The sequence below is a fragment of the Oryctolagus cuniculus genome, chromosome 4, assembly GCF_964237555.1.
Source record: "Oryctolagus cuniculus chromosome 4, mOryCun1.1, whole genome shotgun sequence".
Classification (NCBI taxonomy): Eukaryota; Metazoa; Chordata; class Mammalia; order Lagomorpha; family Leporidae; genus Oryctolagus; species Oryctolagus cuniculus.
This window is the reverse complement of record NC_091435.1, coordinates 52,500,064-52,524,632: the sequence shown is the minus strand read 5'-3', so window position 1 is coordinate 52,524,632 and position 24,569 is coordinate 52,500,064. Positions and strand designations below refer to the sequence as shown.

General features: G+C 42.8%; 2 protein-coding genes across 12 annotated transcripts in view; one reads left to right on the top strand and one right to left on the bottom strand.

Moving 5' to 3' along the window:
* RIOX2 (ribosomal oxygenase 2) overlaps positions 1–19,115 on the top strand; it is a 28,394-nt gene extending 9,279 nt beyond the window's left edge. For 2 of the 8 annotated variants that reach the window (XM_008267074.3, XM_070071946.1), the window contains exons 3-10: positions 3,880–3,999; positions 5,071–5,199; positions 9,248–9,351; positions 12,475–12,577; positions 12,757–12,928; positions 16,666–16,763; positions 18,094–18,183; positions 18,583–19,115. In XM_008267074.3, the coding sequence (XP_008265296.2) occupies positions 3,880–3,999; positions 5,071–5,199; positions 9,248–9,351; positions 12,475–12,577; positions 12,757–12,928; positions 16,666–16,763; positions 18,094–18,183; positions 18,583–18,741 (975 nt within the window). In that variant the 3' untranslated portion in view covers positions 18,742–19,115. Of the gene's footprint in view, positions 1–3,879; positions 4,000–5,070; positions 5,200–9,247; positions 9,352–12,474; positions 12,578–12,756; positions 12,929–16,665; positions 17,201–18,093; positions 18,259–18,582 lie in introns of all 8 variants that reach the window. The other 6 variants (XR_011387809.1, XR_011387810.1, XR_011387811.1 and 3 more) reach the window with 6 other exon arrangements.
* Positions 19,041–24,569, bottom strand: part of CRYBG3 (crystallin beta-gamma domain containing 3) — a 135,229-nt gene continuing 129,700 nt past the window's right edge. For 2 of the 4 annotated variants that reach the window (XR_011387807.1, XM_051859382.2), the window contains 3 exons: positions 22,751–22,909; positions 21,525–21,684; positions 19,041–20,732 (listed from right to left, as the gene is read on the bottom strand). Coding sequence is in view for 2 of the 4 variants with exons in the window: in XM_051859382.2 (XP_051715342.2) it covers positions 20,644–20,732; positions 21,525–21,684; positions 22,751–22,909 (408 nt within the window). In the remaining 2 variants the exon portion in view is untranslated. The remainder of the gene's footprint in view (positions 20,733–21,524; positions 21,685–22,750; positions 22,910–24,569) is intronic. The other 2 variants (XR_011387808.1, XM_070071942.1) reach the window with 1 other exon arrangement.

The following is a 24,569-nucleotide window of genomic DNA, read 5'->3' as shown; positions in this document are numbered from 1 at the left end:
ACTAATTGTTTGGTGTTCATGTGGGGTCCTCTGTGGCTGCCACTTCTGTGAGGTTTTGTGTGTGTGTTTTTTTTTTTTTTTCCAGCTTATTTACTTAATTCTTTGAAGGCAGGGCAACAGAAGGAGAGAGAGAAAAGAGAGGTCTTCTGTCTACTGATTGACTGCCCAAGTGGCTGCAGCAACCAGAGCTGGGCCAGGCCAGAGCCAGCAGTCTGGAACTCCATTCATGTCTCCCACATGGGTGACAGAGCTTTAAGCACTTGAGCCATCATACACTGCCTCTGAAGATGCATTAGTAGGATGCTAGATCAGAAGTGGAGTGCTGGGCCTTGAACTGGCACTCTGATACAGAATGTGGGCATTCCAAATGGTGACTTAACCAGCTGCGCCACAGCACTAGCCCCCGGTTTCTATGACTTTAGAATCCTTTGCCCCGGTGCTTTTCTCTGCTTGTGCATTTAAGCCCTGCATATTCCTCCTCCAAGATTCCGGGTAGCCAGGAACCCATTTCCTTTGCTCTGTTGACTTTGCTCTTTGGTCAGCTTTATCGGACAAGGAAGGATGAGCTTCCTCAGCCCAAATTCAGCCCCCAGACTGGACTGGGACACATCTTGTTATGGTCCCTCATGGACCATTTGCCCTTGGAGACCTGTGAGCTGTAGGTACTCAGCCTGCCATGCTAGACCCTGGGTTCTAAATTCTGTAGCATGAGGAGAGTTAGTGCTCCTTGTGTGTGGGAATGGGTATATTTGCATCAGAATAGAGAAAACCTTAGTGTCCAGGTTAAGACTGGTAGAGCAGTTAGTCCTTTGTTTAGGGGGTTTTAGGCTGTGTATACCCCATTAGTGTAGTTAGTCTGAAATGAGCAAGGAAGTAACCAGAGAGCCATAAAAAATTCCCCATATGTTTTGGATAATCCATAAAGAGGTCGGGGTGAGGGGAATAGTGATGACTATTTTCATTTTTTATAGCACGCTATAGTTCACCACACACTTTCATATGTGTTAAGTGTGGGACCTTCCACATTTCACATTTAAAATAGGGCTGCCATTGTGGTCTCCATCTCATGTGGAAAAACGCGTTCACAGATGGGATTTTTGCATAGCTTTTAAGCTGGTAAGGGTAACGGAGTCCAGATTTGAGGCATTTTACTGCTATACTTTGAAAGATGTTCTTTGAAGTGTAGAAGAACATTTTGTGTGTTTGCCTTTGACTAAGCATTTGGCCTTCTGGCCTTTGCCATAGCATTCAGTTTTGATTCTGTAGGGTGGGAAGTGGAGAGGTGATTATACACAGCCAGGAGATAGACTTCCACTTGCCTGCATTGACTGCTCTGAGTTCTCCTCCCTATCTCTGGACATAGCTGGGAGTCACACAGTAAAGAAGACAGATCTCAGGAGCCCTGGGCTTAGTTTGGGGAAGCAGTGGCACTTGTGTACCGCTTTGCAGCTCTAAGAGGATTGCATTCAAGGCAGGTGGTTTCATGCTGCTCCCCACAGTCTGAGGGTGGGAGCGGTAATATCTTCAGCTTATAACTAAGGAAACTAAGGAAGTCGCTTCTCTTGTTACTACAGCTTGGCCCCTGTGGATTGACCCTAAACCTCTCTCTAGCAGCCTCATTTGGCAGATTCAGAAGTTGAAGTTCCAGGAGAAACTGGAGAATTGTACAATTGAAAGTGCTTTTGGTAACTTTTTAGAAGAAAAAAGACATATTTATCAGTTATGTGTCCTGATGCTTCAGTTGGGAGCCAAAAGGTCACCCGTACAGTCCTGAAGGACTTAGAGTGAACCCTGGTTTTTGGTGGTTCCAAGGACTGTATAAATATAATTACAGAACCAGGTCCCACTGGCCTCTGCCTGAAATAAGTTAGGCTCCTTGGGAGCTCTGATAAGTGTTTGGAGCTACTTGGATACCATTAAATTATTTTTCCTGTGCTAAGCGGAAACTCTAAAATCTATAAATATAGAAGCCCACTGGACTATATAAAGATGTCTCATAAAAGTTTGTTCGTACTGACCAAATACTTTCTTACCTGGTATTTTTAATATTAAAGATCCTTTTTTAGTCCTTTGGTAGAATTGACCCCAAGCCATGGTCAATGGTTTGCTTGGCAAATATTTTTTATGATATTGTCATGTCTTCTGTGCCAGGCACTATGCATCCACATAGATAGAAGTTTGTTCTCTTTAGTGTCCTTTGTGATTTGTCTTTTCTTAAATTTTCTTAAAGATATGAACCCTGGGGCCAGGCATTCTGGGTTTGAATCTGGCTACATCATGTCTTTTACTTAGAAGCAGTGCCTGGCACATAGGAAGTGCTAGTGTCTGCATAGCCTGCTTGCTACCTCCCCTCCTCTCATCTACCTTGGAAAAACCAGATCTCTTTCTCTCATAGGTCTGTGCAGCTCTTCTCTAGTCCCTTCAGTCTGACGGGAGCCCTGGAAAGCTGATGTGATTAGAGAGGGAACATTACTTGGCTCTATTCTTCCCTCTCTGTAGACGTTCTCTGTCTTCCTTCAGCCTATACCCTCTTTCTGGGTTATCAATTTATGTTCCCATTGCTTTTTTAAAAATTTTTTTTAAGATTTATTTTATTTATTTGAAAGAGTTACAGGGAGAAGTAGACAGAGAGGGAGAGGTCTTCCATCCGCTGGTTCACTCTCCAAATGGCCACAATGGCTGGAGCCAAGCCGATCTGAAGCCAGGATCCAGGAGCTTCTTCTGGGTCTCCCACGAGGGTGTGGGGGCCCAAGGACCTGGGCCAACCTCTGCTGCTTTCCCAGGCACTTTAGCAGGGAGCTGGATCAGAACACTGCCCATATGGGATGCAGTGCTGGAGGTCAGGGCCTTAACTCACTGTGCCACAGCGCAGGCCCCTCCCATTGCTTTAAATATCCACTGTGTGTAGGCATTTCCCCGTGTTAGTCTGCAGCCCTTTTTTTTTTTTTTTTTTTTTAAGATTTATTTATTTATTTGAAAGGCAGAGTTAGAGGCAGAGAGAGAGAGAGGTCTTTCATCCACTGGTTCACTCCCCACATGGCTGCAATGGCTGGAGCTGCACTGATCTGAAGCCAGGAGCCTGGAGTTTTTTCCAGGTCTCCCACGTAGGTACCGGAGCCCAAGGACCAGGGCCATCTTGTACTGCTTTCCCAGGCCATAGCAGAGAGCTGGATCGGAAGTGGAGCAGCCGGGACTGCAGGTGTTTGCTTTACCCGCTATGCCACAGCACCAGCCCCATGCAGCCTTTACTTTCTGCCAGAACTTCATGCTTAGCACCCCAGACTTAACATTTCTGCTGTAGATCTTTTTTTTTCCCCTTCCTGAAAACTTGCTTTTTAGCAAGTCTTTTTAGTGGAACCCGGAAGCTAATAGCCCAAGCCAAGATCCTAGGAATATGTTCTTATTCCTCCTATTTCTGGACCCCTTCTTTCATCCAGAGTGTCCTTGCAGTGCTGCTTCTGGATGCATCCTGACTTTTCTGATTCTCTCTACCCCTCTCCCACTCTCAGTAGCACCCAGACTTGTCACTCCTGCTTTTCTACAACCCATTCTCCCCACAGTAGCCATAGCAAGATTTTAAAACCGGATCAGCCATTCTGCTTAAAATCCTTCCTGACCTCCTGTTGCCTGCCCTACCAGTCTCATTTTTATGCTCATGTCTTTCCCATGGGGCTTTTCCACTAGAATGGAAGATTCTTGAGGGCAGAGGTATGGGGCTTGTCCTCTGCTTAATTCTAAGTATCTGGCCTACAATAGCTGTGCACTAAAGATTCCCTAAGTGATAAAGATAGTGTCTTTTATTTCTAATGCGTTTTTCACTTTTCTCCCTTGTCCTTTTTTTTTTTTTTTTTTTTTTTCCTTTTTTTCCCCTTTCTTTAGGATGAGCTTTGGAGGATCCAGGAGAAGTTGGAATGTTACTTCGGCTCCTTGGTTGGCTCGAATGTGTATATAACCCCTGCAGGATCTCAGGGCCTCCCACCCCACTATGATGATGTCGAGGTAAGAGAGGAAGAAAGGTGCCTGGTGTGAGACAGGAGTGGCTGTGAGTCCAGAGCAGTGGAGTTCTCAGGGTCGGTTCCTGTTCTCTTAGGTAGGGCCTGGGTCCGCTCTTTATGCCCAGTCTCCTCTAACTGTTGGGCCAAAGAAAATCACACCAAACTGGTTTCCTGCTGCTTCTCAAGGGAGAGATTGTTTCCATCCTCACTAATATAAGGAACCACACATTTCTTTGAAATAAGTATCCACTGGCTTCATGTATAGGAAAGTGAGATTGGCCTCTTTAATTTCACGAACTCTGGTCCTTAATAAGGTTAGGTCACGAATTATCCTTCCATCTGCTTTCATTTTGCTCTTCAGTAGCTGCCAAAAATATGCATTTTGTTCCATTTGTGAAAATCTTGAAGCAGTTTGAATGAAGGTCCTGGTTTCATTTAAGCACTGGCACCAAGACAAGTGTTGATTTCGCTCATGTGGTATCCAGAAAAAGTCAACTCTTCAGCTTAGGTATTTCATAGCTTACTTTTTGTACTAACACAAGGTGTGAACATAGAGTTACTACTAAAAAGTTCCTTTTTTCCCCTTTGAGAGCTATTTGATAACAAAATATTTTCCAAAAGTTTTTATAAAATATTTCTATTAGGGCAGTAAAATATACTTGGCAGAATAAAGAATAAGAAACTTGAAGTTTTCCTGTCTGCCAAAGCCCTTTCAATGTTCAGGGTTTTAGCCATTCAGTAATGTCTGAAGCTCAGCTTTCCTGTCAGAGATTATGAGATTTCAGCTGTCTGATAGAGGATTTAAAGGAATGAGATGGTGGGATATAAAGAACTAGGCAATGCTCTAAGAAACTGCAAGAAGGAAGATCCAGTATCAGTATTCATGATTACCTATTTTCAAAATGGAAACTAGTGTGGCAACTTAAATTAAGTGTTATATTGGCTTGTATGTCTGATCTTTCATTTGTATTTTTTATCTGAAACTTGCTCTTCCAGGGCTAGTATTCTGGAAGCACTTAGCTCATCAGTTGTCAGGAAGCTCTCTGATACTCCCAGGACTTTCGGCTTTTTATAGGTTTTTATCCTGCAACTGGAAGGAGAGAAACACTGGCGTCTGTACCACCCGACAGTGCCTCTGGCTCGGGAGTACAGCGTGGAGGCCGAGGATAGGATTGGAAGGCCGACACATGAGTTCACTTTGAAGGTATGGGCTGGCTGTTGTGGGTACCTCTTCTGAGTTGGGTTTTCTATGTTGCTAGGACAGCTTCAGGTTCATGGTTTAGAGTTTGTGTAGGATCCCCATGGGAGTGAACCTGTGGGTCTTGGGGCAGGAGGCTCTTCATTGCAGTTAGCAGTACCATCACGTTCAGTTTCTGAAGGAGCCTTGGTGGTTTGTGCTTAGCACAGTGAGCTGAGATGTATTTTGTTCATTTTTCCAAGTAACTTGTCCCCATGCATGATCCAAAATCAACAGGGATGAACTGAATTTCAGTGAACCACTGACTTCTTTAGGGTAAAAGTGGAAGGTTTGTCCTGGGGCAGCTTCTCCACATATAAGACAGAAGATAGCATGGGTCTGTAAGTTGCTGAAGCAGAGCACAACTAGGACTCCCTTAGTTTTTCTCTTGCTACAATTCCCATATGACCCATTTTCCTCCCGATTATGTAGCAGTTGTCTGTGCCCCTGCAGGTAGTCATCAGAAGAGACGTAATTATGAAAGCACCTCCTCCAGGGAGCCAGGTGCCTTGATGCTGTGCAGGTTCCTTGGCTTTTTGCTGCTGAGAAAAACCTGTCTTAGAGTAGTTGGCCTGCATGGGAACATAGCTGTTCCCAGCAGGAGAGAGTGTTAAGAAAAAACCGAATGGGAGAGGAATAGCTCCATAATTAATTTTTATTCCCTTTCTTTAAAAATATGTTTAATTTCCTGTAGTGGCAAGAAAACAGTAGTTGACTCAAATCATTCCAAAGATTCTACCAGTCTGATGTGTTTGCATATGTTATTGTTTTTCTGTTTCTTGCATCTTGAAGTAATAGTGTCTAATTCTTAATATCTTGTCTTTCTTGATTTTAAAGTCTGCTTGCCTGCCAATAACTGGGAGAAACAGTCTCCCTTCTTCAGGTGGTGCCTGTATCACAGGGGACTTCCACTAACAGATGACCAGTAAATGTAACTACCTTGGTTGTTTTATGCTCTTGGTCAGCAGTGACCCAACCACTGTCAGTGGGCCAGAATCTGGCCTGCTGCCTGCTGTTGTAGATCAGGTTCATGGAGCACAGTCCTGCCTATTCCCCAGTGTGCACTCTGTGCACTCCTGCCACCCCAGCAGAGTCAGTGAGCTGCCCCAAGGCCTCAGGGTCCACAAACCAAAAACAGTTACTCTCTATATTTGGCCCTTCACAGAGAGAGTGTACTGACCTCTGCTCTTGGGGAAGCATGTTTCCATAGACTTCTTGGTTTACTCTTCATAAGCTAAAGGCTGAGACAAGATGTCTGTGGTCTCCAGAGCTGAGATTCTTGGGCTGATGACTTGGTTACATGCCCTGCCTGAGAAGCTGAGGGTTTATCGTGGTCCTCAAGTGTCGTGGGTGTGGATGCTTTGTGCTGTTGCCTTGACTTGGAGGAGAGGAAGCAGATGCCCATTAGACACTCAGGTACTACACAGTGCTTCAGAGAGGAGCCCTGAGTCTCCTGGAAGGAGAAAGCGTGGTGCAGTGCTGTGTTTTCCAAGTGTGTATGTGCACACTCACGTGTGGTCTCCATTGGTGGACCTTTACAGGTGAGGTTATGTGCAAGTGCCCCATATATGCCATAGGAAACTGAGTCCCTCTGGTGGAGGCACAACGTGGGGCCCACAGTGAGGGTCTGGAAGCCTTTTCACCCTTTTCCCACCAATCCAGTGTAGCCTGTGCCACATGTCTACCAAACCTAGGCTTTCAGGGTAAAGACTTCTCTGTAATGGAAATGCCACACTGTTCTTGCATTCTGACACAGCTGGGTTTGAATTCAGCTGGTGTCACTTACTAGCTGCATGTCCTAAAGTGGGGTATTATCAGAGTCTTAGTTTCCTGTTTATTAAATTACAGATTGTAAAACTATTACTTTGATTTTATGATCAAATTCTTTGTATTAGTGTGATGTGTTGCATGAGTTAAAACGACAGAAATTTATTGTCTTATGGTTCTGGAAGTAAGAAGTCCAGACTGGATCTGATTGGAGTTGGCAGCACTGTGTTCCTTCTGGAGGCCCTGGGAGGAAGATGGATTCATTTCCCTTTCCAGCAAGGGACGGGGCATTGGTCAGTGCTCGTGGAGTGAACCAGGTGTATATCTGAGGGCATTGGTCAGTGTCATTTAGTGAATGATAGTCATGAGGGTACTCAAAAAGTTCTTGGAGAAATGGAATTAAAGCAAGTTGAATGGCAAGCATTTGGCATAGTTGTTGAGACACCAGTTGGGATGTCTACATAACTGTACTGGAGCATCTGGGCTTCAGACCCAGATCCTGATTGCAGCTTCCTTCCAGTGCAGACACCGAGTGGCACCAGTGATGATGCACATGCTTGGGTTCTTGCCATTCACAATGAAGACCAAGATTGAATTCCCAACTTTGGCCCTCAACTGTTGAGGTCATCTGGGGAGTGAAACATCAGACGGGAGCATGTGTTCACTCTCTGTATTTCTCTCTTTACCTCCCAATAAATAATTTTGATGTTTCTTTTGGTGCAAAAACATTTTGATAGCCATTTATACCTGGAGTCTTCATAAAGTCCATGGAAGATGTGAATTATTAAACTGTGTTTGGATTTCAAAGTTTTTGCACTATAATAAACTTTTTTTTTTTTTTTTGACAGGCAGAGTGGACAGTAAGAGAGAGAGACAGAGAGAAAGGTCTTCCTTTTTGCCGTTGGTTCACCCTCCAATGGCCGCCGCGGCCGGCGCACCGCGCTGATCCGAAGGCAGGAGCCAGGTGCTTCTCCTAGTCTCCCATGGGGTGCAGGGCCCAAGCACTTGGGCCATCCTCCACTGTACTCCCGGGCCACAGCAGAGAGCTGGCCTGGAAGAGGGGCAACCGGGACAGAATCCGGTGCCCCGGCCGGGACTAGAACCCGGTGTGCCGGCGCCGCAAGGCGGAGGAGTAGCCCAGTGAGCCGCGGCGCCGGCTAATAAACTTCTAATTCCATTTTTCTACAAAATTATTAAAGCACCCTGTATTATTAAAGCACCCTGTATTGCCCCCTGTCTTGAGGAAGATCTTAGTTATTTTAGGATGAGAGTTCTTGATTTCTCTTTCCAGGACTGATGGTCTTAACTCTTGAGCTGCAGATGGGAGAGGGGCAGCTCAAGAGTCCCTCCTCTCCTGAGGCACTTGTTATGTAGAACCCATAGGTTTCGGTGGGAACAGGGAAGAGGAAGCACAGGGCAGGAGTAGCTTGGGGGCACCATTTCAATCCACCAGCTTGGAAGAAAAAAGGCATAGGTTGGAAGAAACTCAGCTGCCTCAGAAAATGACCCATCTTTAGCTTCATATTTTATGTTCAAATAAGAGTTGTACAGTTTTTATCCATTCATCTAAACATTTATTGGTCTAGGCTGTGTGCAAGGTGCTAGGTTAGGCTCTGGGAATGTAAGATGTATGAGAAACAGACCCTGCCTGGAAGAGCTAGAAAATGAAGAGGAGGTTAGGGGATGGTAGGTAAAATAATGAACAACCACACACCCATCGTTGCCCCAAGAGCTTTGGAAACAGCATCATCTTTAATCGTCACAATAGGCCTGTAAGGTTTGGGGCCATTCTCTCCATTTTACAGGTAAAGAAACTGAGGCTTTGAGCTATGAAGTACATTTTCTAGATCATTGGCCAGTAAGAGGCCGTGACTGTGAAGCTCTGAAACTCTACTGTTAACCACTGCAGAATTTGAGAGGCAGGAAGCAGGTTTCCCAGGCACAGGATGCCATCTGCCTTGAGTCAGGGCTGGGTAGTTGCAAGTTTTTCTGGTCTCAGCTTGAGAAGAGGGGTGGTGACTTCTGGTACTGTGAAAGCCTCTGCTAGATTGTGGTTCACGCTGATAAGCTGGAGGACAGAATAGAGCTAGGCTAGCTGGATACCACATGAACTCAGCATGCAGACTGCCCTGTGAAGCTGACGTTTCTAGAATGGGGAACTGAAGCTCAAAGCTGAAATGTATCTTTGTACAACAAAGAGGACTGTGAAGGTGGGCTTACTAACCTCTTCTCCCCTTTTCTCCTTCAGCCAGGAGATTTGTTATACTTTCCCAGAGGGACCATTCATCAGGCGGACACTCCTCCAGGGCTGGCCCACTCTACTCACGTGACCATCAGCACCTACCAGAACAAGTAACCACTGCCTCCCTGCCCAGCATCCTAGGATAGCTCTGAGTTAAGGCTCACAGCAGCCATGTTCACAAGGGGCACAAGGGAACTGGCCAGCAGCTTGCATCCAGACCCCAGGGCTTCTGTCTCCCATGCTGACTTCCAGATTCTTTTGATGACCCAGGTGCTGAGTGGCCCGCTTGAACTTCTTCCTGGGCAAGTCATGACTCTCACTGTATTAACGATCCTGGGAGTTGCCCAAATAGAGTCCCATGGTTTGGAAAGAAAAAAACTATAGCTGTGGATATGTGGGTGTGTCAGTGATGCAAAGCTGGCCTTGCAGTCCCCCCCCCCATTTATTTATTATTGTGATAACAACATCACATAACATAGCCATTTTTAACCCTCTTTAAATGTACAGTTTGTTGGCATGAATTATATTCATGCTGCATGACGCATGAAGCCACCATCACTGCTCTTTGCTTCCAAATGTCTTCAGCACCCCTGGTAGAGGCAGTCGAAATCTCTTGTTCTCTACTTTTTGTAGTCCTTGAAATTAAAGTAGGAAAGGCAGCGTGAACAATGGGAACAAGAAGCATGTGCATGTGTTGGAAACGATTCCCATTAAAGTTATGTTCTGTTTCAACAAGTGCCTTATCACATGACAAGTATGGGGCGGTGGCTTTGTAAGAGTTATTTCCAAAAATAACAGCCCCAAATCACATTTTAAAAAATAGCACTCATTAGTTAATTTCAGACACACACTAGACTCTGTGGTAGTTGCTGGGGCTCTGGGGAAACCAGTGCTTTAGAAGTCGTGAGAGGATGGGAGACGGACATGTCAGCAGTTACCAAACAGTGGGATAAATTTTGTGGGAGGCCTGCAAGGAGCTTCTTGGAACATAGAGGAATGCACTTAAGTTAGCTAAGCTGGGCATCAGGACAAGTTTCAGAAATGACTTGACACCAAAACCCAGTGAGTCTTAAAGGACAAGTCAGCAGGGGTGGGTCAGAAGGTCAGTGCAGGAGAGGACATTCCAGGCCCAAGGGGCAGCAAGTTCCTTCCTGCCTTCAAAGCCCTAACTTGAAAAACAGGTTAGTGAGCATACCTCTGCTTGCTCATGTGACTTTTCAGTATGAAATTCACGCCAGTGCCTAGGAAACTTAGTGGAGGAACTAGTTGAGCCTGGTCTGAGGTCAGTGCTGTCTTTGCCCACAGGTAGAAGAAGGCCACGCTTGTGTTACTAGACTTCTCTTTTGAAAAATACCCTTGTCACTGTGGCTAGTTTGGTTCCCTGCAAAGTTGATGAACAGAATGACACTGAAGCCAGCTTAGGAAGAACAAGAACAAACGAGGGAGTGAGTCCTGGGAACCGTAGAAGGGCTAGGTGACAGAGGGGCTGGAGACCAGAGTTCACTCTGGACCTTGGCAGCCTCACAGTTGGTCCTGTGAGTGACCTTGCAGCTTTCAGTGTCTGTCATTAGTGCTGCCAGCCACCCCTCGTGCTCTGCATGTCTCATCTGTCTGTCTGTCACCAACGGGTTTTCTAATGCATCCTCCCTTACTTGCTCAGCTTCTGTTCACTCACACCTAGGCTCATTGTGAGCCAGCATCTGTTCATCCTTAACCCTCCTTTTTTCTCACTCAATCCACTAGCATTTGCTTCTGCTGTTAAGTACCTGCATTTCTTTCTCCTTCCCAGCTCCTGGGTCCCACCCACCCTTCCCTAGTCACCTGGGGCTGGGGAAGGTCTTTCTGTGTTAACAAGTTGCTGACCAGGGCTTTGGATGAGCACTGCGAAGGAAGGATGTGAGTCTTGGTGGTGCTGGAGCAAGAATGGGCAAAATGTACCTCGAGGACCAGTGCCTCCCAGAGAGGCTGCTGTGCCCTGAGCCTGGTGGTGCTCCCTCAGCTACCGTGGTTGGATGAGGATTTGGGGCTTCTCCCTAACCCCTGTTAAGTTTGTGTGGTTGAAGCATTTGGAGCTACTTGTATGGGACAGAAGGCAGTTAATTTGACTGTTTTAACAAAGTAAGCCTCTTAAGAAGTATTATTTTTAAATTTTGGAAGGTTCTAAGATATGCCTTCCCTCTGTAACCCTGCAAAGGAAGCATGTAACTGTGTTCCTGAGAACTGCATGTGTTTTCCAGGTTGAAGTTTGAAAAAAGAAGGAAGTTCAAGAAGCATTATGTGACAAAGTAGTGAGGCCAGGTAGAGGATGTCTTGGGGAATGTGGCTCTCAGGTGACACTTGTCTTCCTTTGCCACTTTTCTGGGAAGGAAGTATACAAGTGTTAATTTTGCTTACTGAGAGAGAAGCAGAAGTTACACTGTGAATTTCCATTTTGCACATAGCTGCCAATTTGAGATCCACTGGTGACACAGGAAAATTTTGAATGGCTAAGAAGTATTTCAGGAGAGTATGTGCCCTAGATTAGCATGCATTCTGGCATGAGCCAGTTCTAACTCAGCCCAGAAAGAGCAAAGGTAATTGAACACTGGCACTTAGCCCCACATGTTAGTTTTGGCCATTGGTTTCTACATTCTACCCCAGTAAAACCAGAGATATGTTTTTCTGATGTTATTGATGGTGGTGGATATTTTACTGATGGATGGGTTCCCTCCTTTATTAGTAACAGAGGAAAACAACATTTAACTGTTCAGTTACACAGTTCAGAGGTCTCACTCTTACTTTAAATGTGTTTATATTAGATGTTTTTACACATCAGGTTTTTTTTTTTTTTTTTTTTTTTTTATGATGAAAAAATTTCCTGTGAAGCTTTCCAAATACACATTAGTTAACAAAATTTGGTCCTTTAAGCTTCCCATCTTAGGACTATGTAAGGTTAGTTTTCTACTATCTTTAACAGAAATCATGGATGAAGCCCAGCTTCCCACCTTTAACCTTACAAATGAGTCTCTGGGAATGGGGAGGAAGGGAAGTTGATGGAGGCCTTAGGTTTTTATACTGAGTAATATGAAATTAATTGAAAGTCAAAATTCCTGGACAGGGATATCAGAAACCAGTGTGTAGCTTCTGTGTTTATTAATGATGAGTAGTTTATATATATATATATATGTGTGTGTGTGTGTGTGTGTGTGTGTGTGTATTCACTGCTGTTTTTTTTTCCTTCATGCGTAATCTAGTTCATGGGGAGATTTCCTTTTGGACACCATTTCGGGGCTTGTGTTTGATGCTGCAAAGGAAGATGTGGCATTGCGGGCTGGCATACCGCGGCAACTTCTCCTGGTAAGGAGGAATAAAAGGCCAGTGGCAATGAAGCCCTACCTCGTCAGGACCCTACAACCCTTCTTCCCAGATGAGCCACACTTGTCTCTTGTGCTGGCCTCCCGAGCCCTGTGATTTCCATAATGAACGCAGTGCTGTGTGTTACTGTGACCTGAATGCACAGTTCTTTGTGTTTCTAGCAGGCAGAAAGCACAACTGTTGCAACCAGAAGATTAAGTGGTTTCCTAAGGATGCTTGCAGAGCGGCTGGAAGGCACCAAAGAACTGCTTTCATCAGACATGAAGAAGGATTTTATTATGCATAGGCTACCCCCGTACCATGTAGGAGATGGAACAGAGCCGACAATACCAGGTGCAACTTGCTGTTTCCCTTCTAGGTGGTTAGGGGCAAATGTGGGATATTCGAGGCCTTCCTGGGTGGGCTCCTTTTTGAGCAGATCAAAGTTTGAAATATATTAGTATTAATGTGGACCTACATGTGTTCTTAGCCTGTGTGGTTGGACTAGATTTGTTGCTTCAGCCTGTAGCATCTTGAATCTCCCAAGTCATTTGCAAAAAACCTGTATCGCAGCATGATGAGATATAAGATTCCTGTCTTTGGGGGGGGGGGGTGAGAAATATTATGTGTACTTTTGAGTACTCTGGTGTTCATCTTTAGGAAGTTTTACAATTTGAACATTGAAGTAATCTTGTATTTAAGGCAGGAATGGATAAAATGTTGCCATCAGCAGATGAAATACAAGAATGCCCAAGGTATCACTGATCTTCAAGTCAGTGGCTAATTTTGACAGGTTTAGGCTGTCATAATATAACATAAAATGACATCATTCACTCTTGGATGGACGATGTCAGTGTCCTGTAGCAAAGACCACCAAGAACACATTCCTGAACTCAAGAGTTGCATTTACTGACTTGTTGCAGTAGAAAAGACTGCACACCATTGGGAACTGTGGGGCAGTATGGTAAAAGTGCATTAGAGGCCGGCGCCGCGGCTCACTAGGCTAATCCTCCGCCTTGCGGCGCCGGCACACCGGGTTCTAGTCCCAGTCGGGGCGCCGGATTCTGTCCTGGTTGCCCCTCTTCCAGGCCAGCTCTCTGCTGTGGCCAGGGAGTGCAGTGGAGGATGGTCCAAGTGCTTGGGCCCTGCACCCCATGGGAGACCAGGAGAAGTACCTGGCTCCTGCCATCGGATCAGCGCGGTGCGCCGGCCATTGGAGGGTGAACCAACGGCAAAGGAAGACCTTTCTCTCTGTCTCTCTTTCTCACTCTCTCACTGTCCACTCTGCCTGTAAAAAAAAAAAAAAAAAATAAAGTGCATTAGAAAGGATTTATGTGAGTTGAGCTTGATTAGGTAATTTTGGAGAGTTCAGAAGCTTGGCTCTGGATCCATGCTATCAGAAAATAAAAGGAATTCTATGATTGTAGGCAGGAGGAATGTCTGAAGCTAAAGTTACGGAAGTAGCACTCATTCATGTTAGCCAGGGAAGGGGATGTGTGGTTATTGTGGACAGTGTTTTAGTCATGTTCTGTTGCCATTACCGATTATCTGAGGTTGGGTGATTTGTAAAGGAAAGAGGCTTATTTTGGCGTACAGTTGTGGAGGTGAGGGAAGTCAAGCTAGCATGTACTCAGCTTCTGGTGAGAGCCATATGCTGTGTCATATCATGGTGAAGTGCAGAGCCGGGAAGAGTGTGCATGTGAAAGGAGCACAGTGATGGGCTAGGAATACAAAAGCCAATCATTCCCTCTTAATGATCTAATCACCCTATGGAAAGCCAAACCTCAGTATGTGTTTTGGTGGGGGCAAACCATATTTAAATCATACTATGTGCTGTTCTTGTTTTAGCTGGAATTGAAATGTGTTTATGGTGGTGTTTTTTGTCTTGGTCTGAGATGGTCACAGAGTTGTCTGATGTTGGTATTTGGTGCACTTGTCTGTGTTTAGCACAAGAACAGTAAGACCAGGCCAGCTCTTGGGTTGTCTTTTTTCCCTTCTCAGGAGGGCTGAGTGAGAAGAATAATTTTAAGTTTGTCTATTTCAGATTCTCACCTGATAAAAAATCAATAAGGTCATCTTTTTATAAGATTTATTTTATTGAAAAGGCAGAGTAACAGAGATGTAGTCCCAAATAGCCCACGAGGCTGAAGCCAGTAGCCTAGAATTCTATCTAGGTCTCTCACGTGGGTGGCTGGGACCCAGGCACGTGGGCAACCTTCCACTGCTTTCCTAGGCACATTAGCTGAGAGGAGGATTGCAAGCAAAGGCTTAACCTGATGTGCCACAATACCAGCCTCTATATGGTCACTTATAAGATTGATTCTGTATATATTTTTATTAGTTTTTAGGAAGATTTTTATTTCAACTTTATTTTCATTTGGTTTGAAAGGCAAAGAGACCAAAAAAGGTCTTCCATCTATTGTTTTACTCCCCAAATGGCTGCAATAGCTGTGATAAGGGCATGCTGAAGTCAGGAACCCAGAATCAATCCAGGTCTCCCATGTGGACAACAGGAACTCAAGTACTTGAACCATCACTGCTGCCTCCCAAGGTGTGCATTAGCAGGAACCTGGAATCAGAAATGGAGCCAGAACTTAACCCAGGCAGGCAAGATGAGTCTTGGTGTTTTAGGTGCTGTGCCAAATGCTCACTCCTGGAAGTTTTAATGGGACATGTTCAAAATAGCAAATGTTTCACCAGCAGAGTTTGCCAAGTACCAGCTTATGCCCCAGAACGTATTATCTGACGCTTTCCTTGTCTTAACTATTATATGAGGGACTTCAAAAAGTTTTTAAGGTGGGCATTTGGCATAATGGCAAGCCTGTGTCCATATTCAGGGGCCTAAGTTTAAGTCCCAGCTCTGTTCTCAATTCCAGGTTCCTGCTGAGAGGCAGTAGATGGTAGCTCATGGTTGGGTCCCTGCCATCCACTGGAAAATCTGGATCGAGTTCTTGGCGCATGGCTTTGGCCTAAGCCAGCTTCCACTGTTGCATCTGAGAAGTGAACCAGTGGATGGGAGATACTATTCTTTGCCTTTCAAATCAGTAAATTTGTGTTTTAAACTTTGCAGAAACATGGAATGATAAAAATGTTTTGGTGCAAAATTTCTTAAAACCCATCCATGGTTTTCTTCACAATACACTTTTTTTTTTAAGATTTTATTTATTTGAAAGAGTTATAGAGAGAGACAGAGACAGAGAGGTCTTCCATCTGCTGGTTCACTCCCCAGATGGTCGCAACGGTCGGAGCTGCCAGGAGCCAGGAGCTTCTTCTGGGTCTCCCACATGGGTGCAGGAGCCCAAGGACTTGGGCCATCTTCCATTGCTATCCCAGACCATCACAGAGAGCTGGATCAGAAGGGGAACAGCTGAGACTAGAATCGGTGCCCAAATGGGATGCTGGTGCTTCAGGCCAGGGCTTTACCCCACTGCGCCACAGTGCCAGCCCCAACAATACACCTTTTCCATGAACTTTTTAGAAGACCCTGTATATTCAGTAAAGTTATGATCCTTCTAGCCTCTTTCTCCATCCTCATGACCCTGTACAGTTAATCTGTTTTCAGTGGCTGCTTTTTCTCTGTTAAATCCCATTTAGAAAATAGTAGATTCTTACCTGTGAGCTTATTGGATGATGCGACCTACATATGCTGAATAATTTACCATGGTCACACAACTGGTAGTTGGTGGGGTGGTACAGTCTGAACTCAGGTGGCCCTTCCATAGTGCACATGTGGAATAAAAAATGTGTAGAAGACAGAAACTGGAGGAGTGTTTTGTGCAGAAGGTACCATGGCCTGCTTTTTGTGATCACTATCTGGCTTCAGTGGTCTTAATAAGCACACTAAATAGGTGTCATAAATAACTTTATTTTTGCAAATTGTGTGTCTGCCTTCACTCTAAGAATGAGCTCTAGGATATAACCTGTATTTGTTAATACACCAAATTGGGCTTTGTGAATACTTGTGTTGGGGAGGGCGCTGTTTGGATTCACTGGCAAATTTGCAGTCAATTTGTCATTTCTTGAATAGTGGCCCTTTCTAGCATGTTTGAAGCTGCTGGTTTCCTTTTCTGAAGGCTGGGTTTTTCCTTGAGGTTTTATAGGTGGAGAGTTACCACGACTGGACAGCACAGTGAGCCTGCAGTTTAGAGACCACATCATCCTCACAGTAGGGCCAGATCAGGACCAGTCCGTGAGTATCCACAGAGGAAGTTTCCTCAGGGAATTTGCATCACAAGCCATGGGTTGTCAGATTAGCCAGAGATTCCTGCTCTTCTCCTTCAGGAATCCATGTGTGTTCACAGGTTAATGCCATCATGTCACCCCAAAAAATACCCAAATCTCACTGTGTCGATTCTGACTTTTCCTGCCTGTTGGCCTTTTGAAACCTTCTCATCCCCACTGAACCCTCCTTCATTCTCCTTTTGTGATTAATGCCTGTCCTTTGCTTCCCATCCTGCTACAGGCCCTGTTCATGAGTCCTCTGCACAGATCAAATATATGTGGTTAACAAAAATCTATATTCTATGATCTTGCCACTTGGCCCAGCAGTTCCAAAAACTGATTGGCTATCATAGAATCAACTGTGAAGTTTTAAAATTTTAAATTCTGGGGATTCCTCTGATCTGGGTTAGTCTCTATGTTTATATTTTAGTAGAAGTTCTTGAGTACAATCCTGTGGGTTTTTGGAATTATCTCATAGCCCATCGCTTCACTCTGCTCTCATACTCTCTTTGGAGATAATGCTGAGAATGATCGCTTATGTGTCTCTCTTCCCTAACCAATGTTCTAGCCTTCAGGGCCATACCTGGTGTATAATACATATAAAACCTCACAAATACACACTCCCATGTTTTATTAAAAAAAAAATCCTTGTTATTCAGATAATCAATTAGTCTGAGACATCGTCAGACCAAATTATCTAAGGGGTAACAAGGAATGACTAAAGGTTCTGGAAGATATGATAAGTGGAACTGCAGGCCAGGAGGGTGGGTAAGGAGAGGGAAGTTAAAACTATTTGAGAGACTACTGTAACTGAAACAATTTTTTTTTAGAGATCACACAGCTGGTATTGTTTAAGAAAATTGTCAAATTATACTAGGGATATCAAGATCATTTTGATGCGTATGATGAAAAGGAGTGTTTCATGATTAAATTGTTACTTTTTCAATTAAATCTAGTTTCTGAAGATGCTCTAACGGATAGATGTAGGGCACCCATTAATTGCTATGTAGAAGTAGCAGTTCATAGGAAAATGGAATTAGGTGTATTTTGGTATGAAAAATTTTGAAATCTACAGATAGAAAATGTACATCATGAAAAAAACTAAGATTTTCCAAAGTTCCTTTGATGTTTGGGCTTGAAAATTTTTTGCTCCAAAATAGAAACATTTAATTCTCATAAAATTTTCAAAAAGTATCCTCATTTATATGTAGAACTTAACTTTTTGCCCAAAAGATTGTTTACAGTATTCAGTTGCTGGTGACCTTTTGGAAAACTCTAATACTTTTTTTTTTTTAAAGGATGAAGCTCAAGAAAAGATGATTTACATCTATCATTCCTTAAAGAATAAGAGAGACACACACATGATGGGAAGTGAGGAGGAAACAGAGGTTTGTTACAGCTAAACACAAGTGGCTTTGCTGTGTGCTCTGGGTGGTGACTGAGAAGAAACATTTTATTTAAAGGTTTGCTTTTTGTGGCTGATAAATAGACTTACTATTCACATGATTGACAGGGCTGTGATCCACACACCCCAAGTTTTAAAATAGTAACTGGGACCTATGGCCTCACAGGAAAGCTATACTATAATAAATGTGAGGCATTTCAGAAGACCTCTGTCACTTACTACATAAAGGAGAATGGTTCTTATGAAATCTAAGCTTTCATATGGGAGTTTGCAAATCGCTTACCTGAAACAAATTTCATAATTAGGAAAGGTATCAATCTATTAAGAATTGGGGAAGTTTAAATGGCAGTGCCACTTAATTGCCTAATTGTTCCTTTTGCAGTCTCATGGACTTCGCTTTCCTTTGTCACATATGGAGGCACTGAAGCAAATCTGGAACACTTCAGCTATTTCAGTCAAGGACCTGAAACTTACTACAGATGAGGAAAAGGAAAGCCTGGTCTTATCCCTCTGGACCGAATGTTTAATCCAAGTAGTCTAGCACCTTTATACAATCCAATTCTGTTTATATGTACATTCTAAAGAAAAAGTAAAGACTTGATAGTTTTGTAGCTACTGTTGTTTTAATAGAATAGGTAGAAGGAATGGTCATGAGGGCACTTGGTTGGAAAAAACTGAGATCTATAATTATTCACAGGATACATTTTAAGAGTTGAAACCATGAATTTAACTTTCCTTACCTATGTTTCTATGAACTTGAGACCCACCTGTTACCATGTGCTAACAGGGGCACAGGAAAGAAAGAACAGCAAATTAATATTCCTCAAAGTGAAAAAACCATACTTTTAACAAGTTTATTTAATCCAGTGTGGTACAAAAGGCACAACTCCAATAAATGTATCATTTAGAATTAAACGTCCTTATGCTGGCTTGTCTTTGTTCTTTGGAAGAAACAACTTCTTTAAAGAGCCTCCTTAGCTCTAGGAAAATTTTAAACAATTAACACAAAGAAGAAAGATTCATAACTTGGTTTTTTACAGTGAAATTATCATACCTTTGTCTATACACATGTTCACCAGTTAAAGTTATCTCTGTAACCTAAGATTTATTAAATAATACTGCCACACCATTGAGAGGCACTCAACATCTGTGGGAAAGGGACTTTTACAGATGCTGCTTAACAGATGACAAGAGAAAAGCCTGAGATTTAAGGGAAAAACCCAGTATTTACATGGAAAGACCAAGTCTATAAAAATACTCAAAATAATGGGTCTCTAACCATTCACTGTTATTTTACATTCTAAAGTGCATATAAGTTGATATTTTAGAAAAAACCATCACAGAGTTTATTCTTTCTATATAAAAATAGAGCATTTTTCTGCTTTTTGTCAAAAGGTAGGAGAGAATGAACTGCTGGCTCAATGTAAGTTTAACTCAGGAAGGAAGAATGTGTGGGAATTGTGATGGTACAAGTGGTGGTGATTAATGGAAACCAAGTCAAAGATGATTTCTTACCTGATTTTGCTTAAATGAAAGGTATTTCAAATGGGATTGTAAAACTAAGTTTTCTGTCCTTTAGTTAAGAAACCAACTCCACCTTTACTTAAAAATTAATCAAATGCTACTTTGTTTTAATTTGAAATTTCCCTTTACTTCAGGCAAAGAAAATTGTTGACTGGCACTTCTGCTTGAGGGCAGATCAGGCAAAATCTAGGGCTCAGACAGTAATAGGGCGGTAACCACTGTTAGAGTGCAAGGTTGGCCATAGGTTCTCTGTACTTTTTTTAGCTAGAAGGGCTAAGGAAACAATGACCACAGAAAACACTCCAATACATGGGCCTTTTTCCTGACAAAACTAGGTCCCTCCCCTAGGAGCAGTTACAAGTATAAATATTCATGAGGTGCTTCAATCAGAAAAGCCTCATAGAAACTTCAGGGTTTAATGCAGCAGCTTAACAGGAAGGCTTAGTAAATAAATCTGCAGATAGTGCTAAAATTACTCATCTTTTTGCAAAAGTATGACTCACAGGAATTAGTTTCCCTGTTCCTTATACTCATACAAGCATGTAGTAGGACGTTAATAACTAGCCCAGGTGACAGAACCAGTATCCTGTAATCAGCTAGCAGGGATTCATGTTTGGTGGACTGGGGGGAAAAGAGAGATTTCAGGAACTTTGCTCACCACAACTGTAGATCAGTCAGGAAGAGAGAATTTTTCCCAGAAATAGTAACATTTCCTTCACAGGAACACTGAGTAACTGGCAAGGATATTTTGAGCTTTTCCATGGTTAAGAGCAACAGTCTTGGATGGAACCTGGAGAGAGTTCATTCCGCTCAGTGATCCCAACAGGAATGTGCTGACAGCAGCTTCCTTCACACATGCACAAGGCAAAGGATGTGCGGTTCCTTCTTCCTTTGCTCCTTCTAGGGATGGTGTTGATTCTCACAATATTTCAATGTCCCACTGCTGTGTTGTTTCTCCCTCCAGGGGCTGGTTTACAATGACATGAGTCTTGTCACAATAATTTCCTACTACAACAGAAATTCCAAGAGAAAAGGTTATTTGTTCATGCAGCTGCTGAGCAAGTTCACAGTTTTCACAAGCTTTTGCTCAGCCCACTGTGTAGATTAATTGGTCCTACACAAACAAGCAGTCTGAGATGGGAAACTGAGTTCCAACAGACTTAGCCATTACTCACCTCCTATTGGACCTCATGACTCAAATTGAAAAATTAAAAGGTATAATACATGATCATATAAGCATTGATCCCTAACAATGTGATTCTTTGGAACAAAGTGCTTTGACAGAACTTTGGCTGAATGTCAGGTACTGTGATTTTTTTTCCTACACCAACAGTGGCTGTGACTAAACCAATTAAAGCAATAGCCATGGGTAATATTGGCCTTGTCTTTGTTGTATTCACAAGCAAGTTTAATTGATACCTGCCATAAATTTTAACTGAGGGCTTTTGATAGCTGTGAGAGTTCACAGCAAAAAGTTTAGATGTTTCTCAGAAACAGAGGACATTTATTCTTTGGTTTAGGATGCTTCAGGTGTCAAAGTTTCTCAGAGCCCATGTAGCAAAGGAAAACTTTACAACTGCACCAATGAACAAAAACCTACACCTAAGTTTTTTTTTTTTGCTTGATCCAAATAGCTGTTTGCAGAACTGCATATCCTAACAATTTCCAAGCATACTATAAAATGACTATGATTTTCTTCTCTAATACATGAGATGGTCTTTTACCTAGGAGGAGGAAGAGGTTTGGAACTTAAACTGATATTCAGGAAATAAACAGCACTGGGTGTTATCCATGACCCACCTTTGACATCAAGGACAAGTTGATCACTGAGGTAAGAGCTGATGGTTCCATTTTTATTTAGTCTCCACTTCTGCCTCAACTGCCCATGTTCAGTCCATAGGGCTACCCTAGCTCCAGGTATGTCCCGGCCACCAATCACATCGAGACATGTATCACTGGCCTGAAAGGGTTCAGAAATAAACTGTCAGTACCTTGTTTGCTAGAACAAATTGGATTGGGTCCCTTTTCTTTCAGGTGAACAAATCACAGACATTAAGGGGCTGTGTCTCACCCAAAAAATACTATATATAATAATTCCAGCAAACCACCTTTTGAGTCTTCCTTATGGCTCAGGGGAGGTGAAACAAGTAACCCTGAAATAGAAGTACTTGTTTTTAAAAGGATGACTGCATTTGACAGTAGTTATTCAATAAAGGCTTGCTGAATTGAAATTAAATGTTAAATCCCTATTTAAAATTTATTACACTGAGCTTGGTTTTCTTATATAAACACAGGGCGATGTGCTAAAGATATCCAGACAATAATTTCGTCTAAATTTTTGCTTTTCATATTTGAAGCATGAGAAGTAGAAAATCCATGGGTGATAAACAATAAAATGCAGTTTTAAGTGTTTTTAAACTAGTGCTCTATGGCATCAAACGTAACAGAGGAGTCATAGAATTTAATTTCTACTTTTCAAAAGACATTCCAATAACAGCTTCTTTCTTCTACCTCATTGTGTATTTTGCAAATGGAAAGGTTTCAACATGTTTATAATCACCTAGTTGATTTTATTTGAGCCATCAAATAAGGAATGTCTCAAAAAAGCATACCGTGCAATCAGATCCAAAGTCTTGTGCCGGCGCCGCAAGGTGGAGGATTAGCCTAGTGAGCCGCAATGCCGGGCTACATAATTGGTTTTAAAATCATTTTCGTGTAGTAAATGATACCTGCCATAAATTTTAACCAAGGGCTTTTGATAGCCATGACAGTTCACAGCAAAAAGTATAGATGTTTCTCAGAAACAGAGGACATTTATTCTATGTTTTCACTAATGCTGAATTTTCTAGGTCAAAAACCACTCAATTCAATTTTATAATACATATCAGTTTTGTTACAATTATACAACGAACTGTTTTTAGGAAGCTGCATTATTTTATCAGGCTGGTTGACTTGGCAAGATTCTAGTTTCCAAAAGGAAATCAAGGACCAAAAAAAATGGGGTACTCATCCGAGGGGTTATTTACCTTGGATTTAAAGAGTCCTCGACAGTAGTGCCAGATCTGAGTGTTCTTTCCACTGTAGGGGGAAATGCACACGGAAGTTGCCCTCGGGTCAGTTATATTTCCAGTGACTGTTAGATACTCATCCTGGGCTCGGTTCTTTATTCTGATGTATACAGCAGGCTGTGTTGGAAGAAACAGCCATTTAGAAATAACTTTTTGAATCTGCAAATCAGTCTTTACAAAGAAGGAAAGCTGAGAGGTTACCAGCTTATTTGTATTTCATTCACTGTTATTCCCTGTCACAAATACAAAGAATAATTTTACTGATAAATTCTTGAGACTATTGAGCAAAACACTTAAATTGTACAATCTCTATTACACTTTCTGAAAAGTCCCCAGTGAAAGTATTTTTGGTCAAAAGCAATAATTGCATCCACTAGAATTATAAGTGGCAGACGGCCAGCTGATGAGAACTTAGGGACTTGATGAGTGCCTCAAGTGTCTCAGCCTGGCACAGGACAGTAGGGGTGTGGAATAAATACCTGCAAAGGTCTTAGAGTTCAAGAAAGACGAGTACAGTAATCAGGAATACTGCCTTGAGCTATGTTAATTGTCACAATACTGCTGTGGAGGATCCTGAAAAACCAAGACAGCTGAGAGATTCAGTAGCAATGACAACTTTTTAAAGATTTGTTCATTTATTTGAAAGGCAGAGTTTACACAGAGAGAAGGAGACAGAGAGTGAGAGAGATCTTCCATCCTCTGGTTCACTCCCCAGGTGACCACAACTGCCAGAGATGGACCAGTCCAAGACCAGGAGCCTCTTTGGTCTCCCACATTGGTGCAGAGGCCTAAGGACTTGGGCCATCTTCTGCTGCTTTCCCAGGTCACCAGCAGGGAGCTGGATCAGAACTGGAGCAGCCAGAACTCAAAACAGGTGCCCATATGGGATGCCAGTGTCAAAGGCAGTGGCTTTAGCCACAATGCCAGGCCCCCAGAGACAACCCTTGTTTACATAAATCTTCATGTTTCTTTTAGGGACAAGACTATGTTTAATCATGCCAATTTTAAAAAATTGGGTAACCAAGGACGTTGTCCCTTATCCTAGAGTATGTTCAGGAATTTTTAAAATATTTAATCTGGAACTTGTGTCTAAGGATAATAAGCTAATAATTATGACTACTTTAGTATATGTAAATCAGTAAGATAAAAGCTTTCTGTGCCGCTGTTACTTGTCAGAATAAATAACCAGAACAACCCTTTTAGTATAACAGGCTGGTGTTGTGGCATAGAGAATAAAGTTGCTACCTGTGATACCACACGGCATCCCATAAGGGCACCAGTTCGAATCCAGGCTGCTCCACTTCCCACCCAGCTCCCTGCTAATGACCTGGGAAAAGCACCTGAAGATGGCTCAAGTGCTTGGGACTCTGCTACCACATGGGAGACCTGGAGAAAGCTCCTGGCTTCGGCTTTGCCAGCTTTTGTCACCATTTGGGGAGTGAAACAGCAGACAGAAGAACTCTCTATTCTCTCTGTAACTCTTGACTTTCAAGTAAAATACATAAATCTTAAAAAAATATGTAATTATGACCCTAGTTTTACAAATAAGGTTAACAATGAATGGAGGAAGCCAGATCTGCCTATAATAAAACCCTTCCTCTTAACCAGAATGTTCCAAGGCCTATGCTAGAATAAGAAACTAATTTCAAAGATGGCAGTATAAGGCAGTTAAAGAGCAGGGCACATAACTAAAGTTCAACAGAACCCATTTTCTAGCCCATGACGTAGGCCTCCAGCCCTAATAAAGCAAAACACAGGACACCCAATATCCCTACCT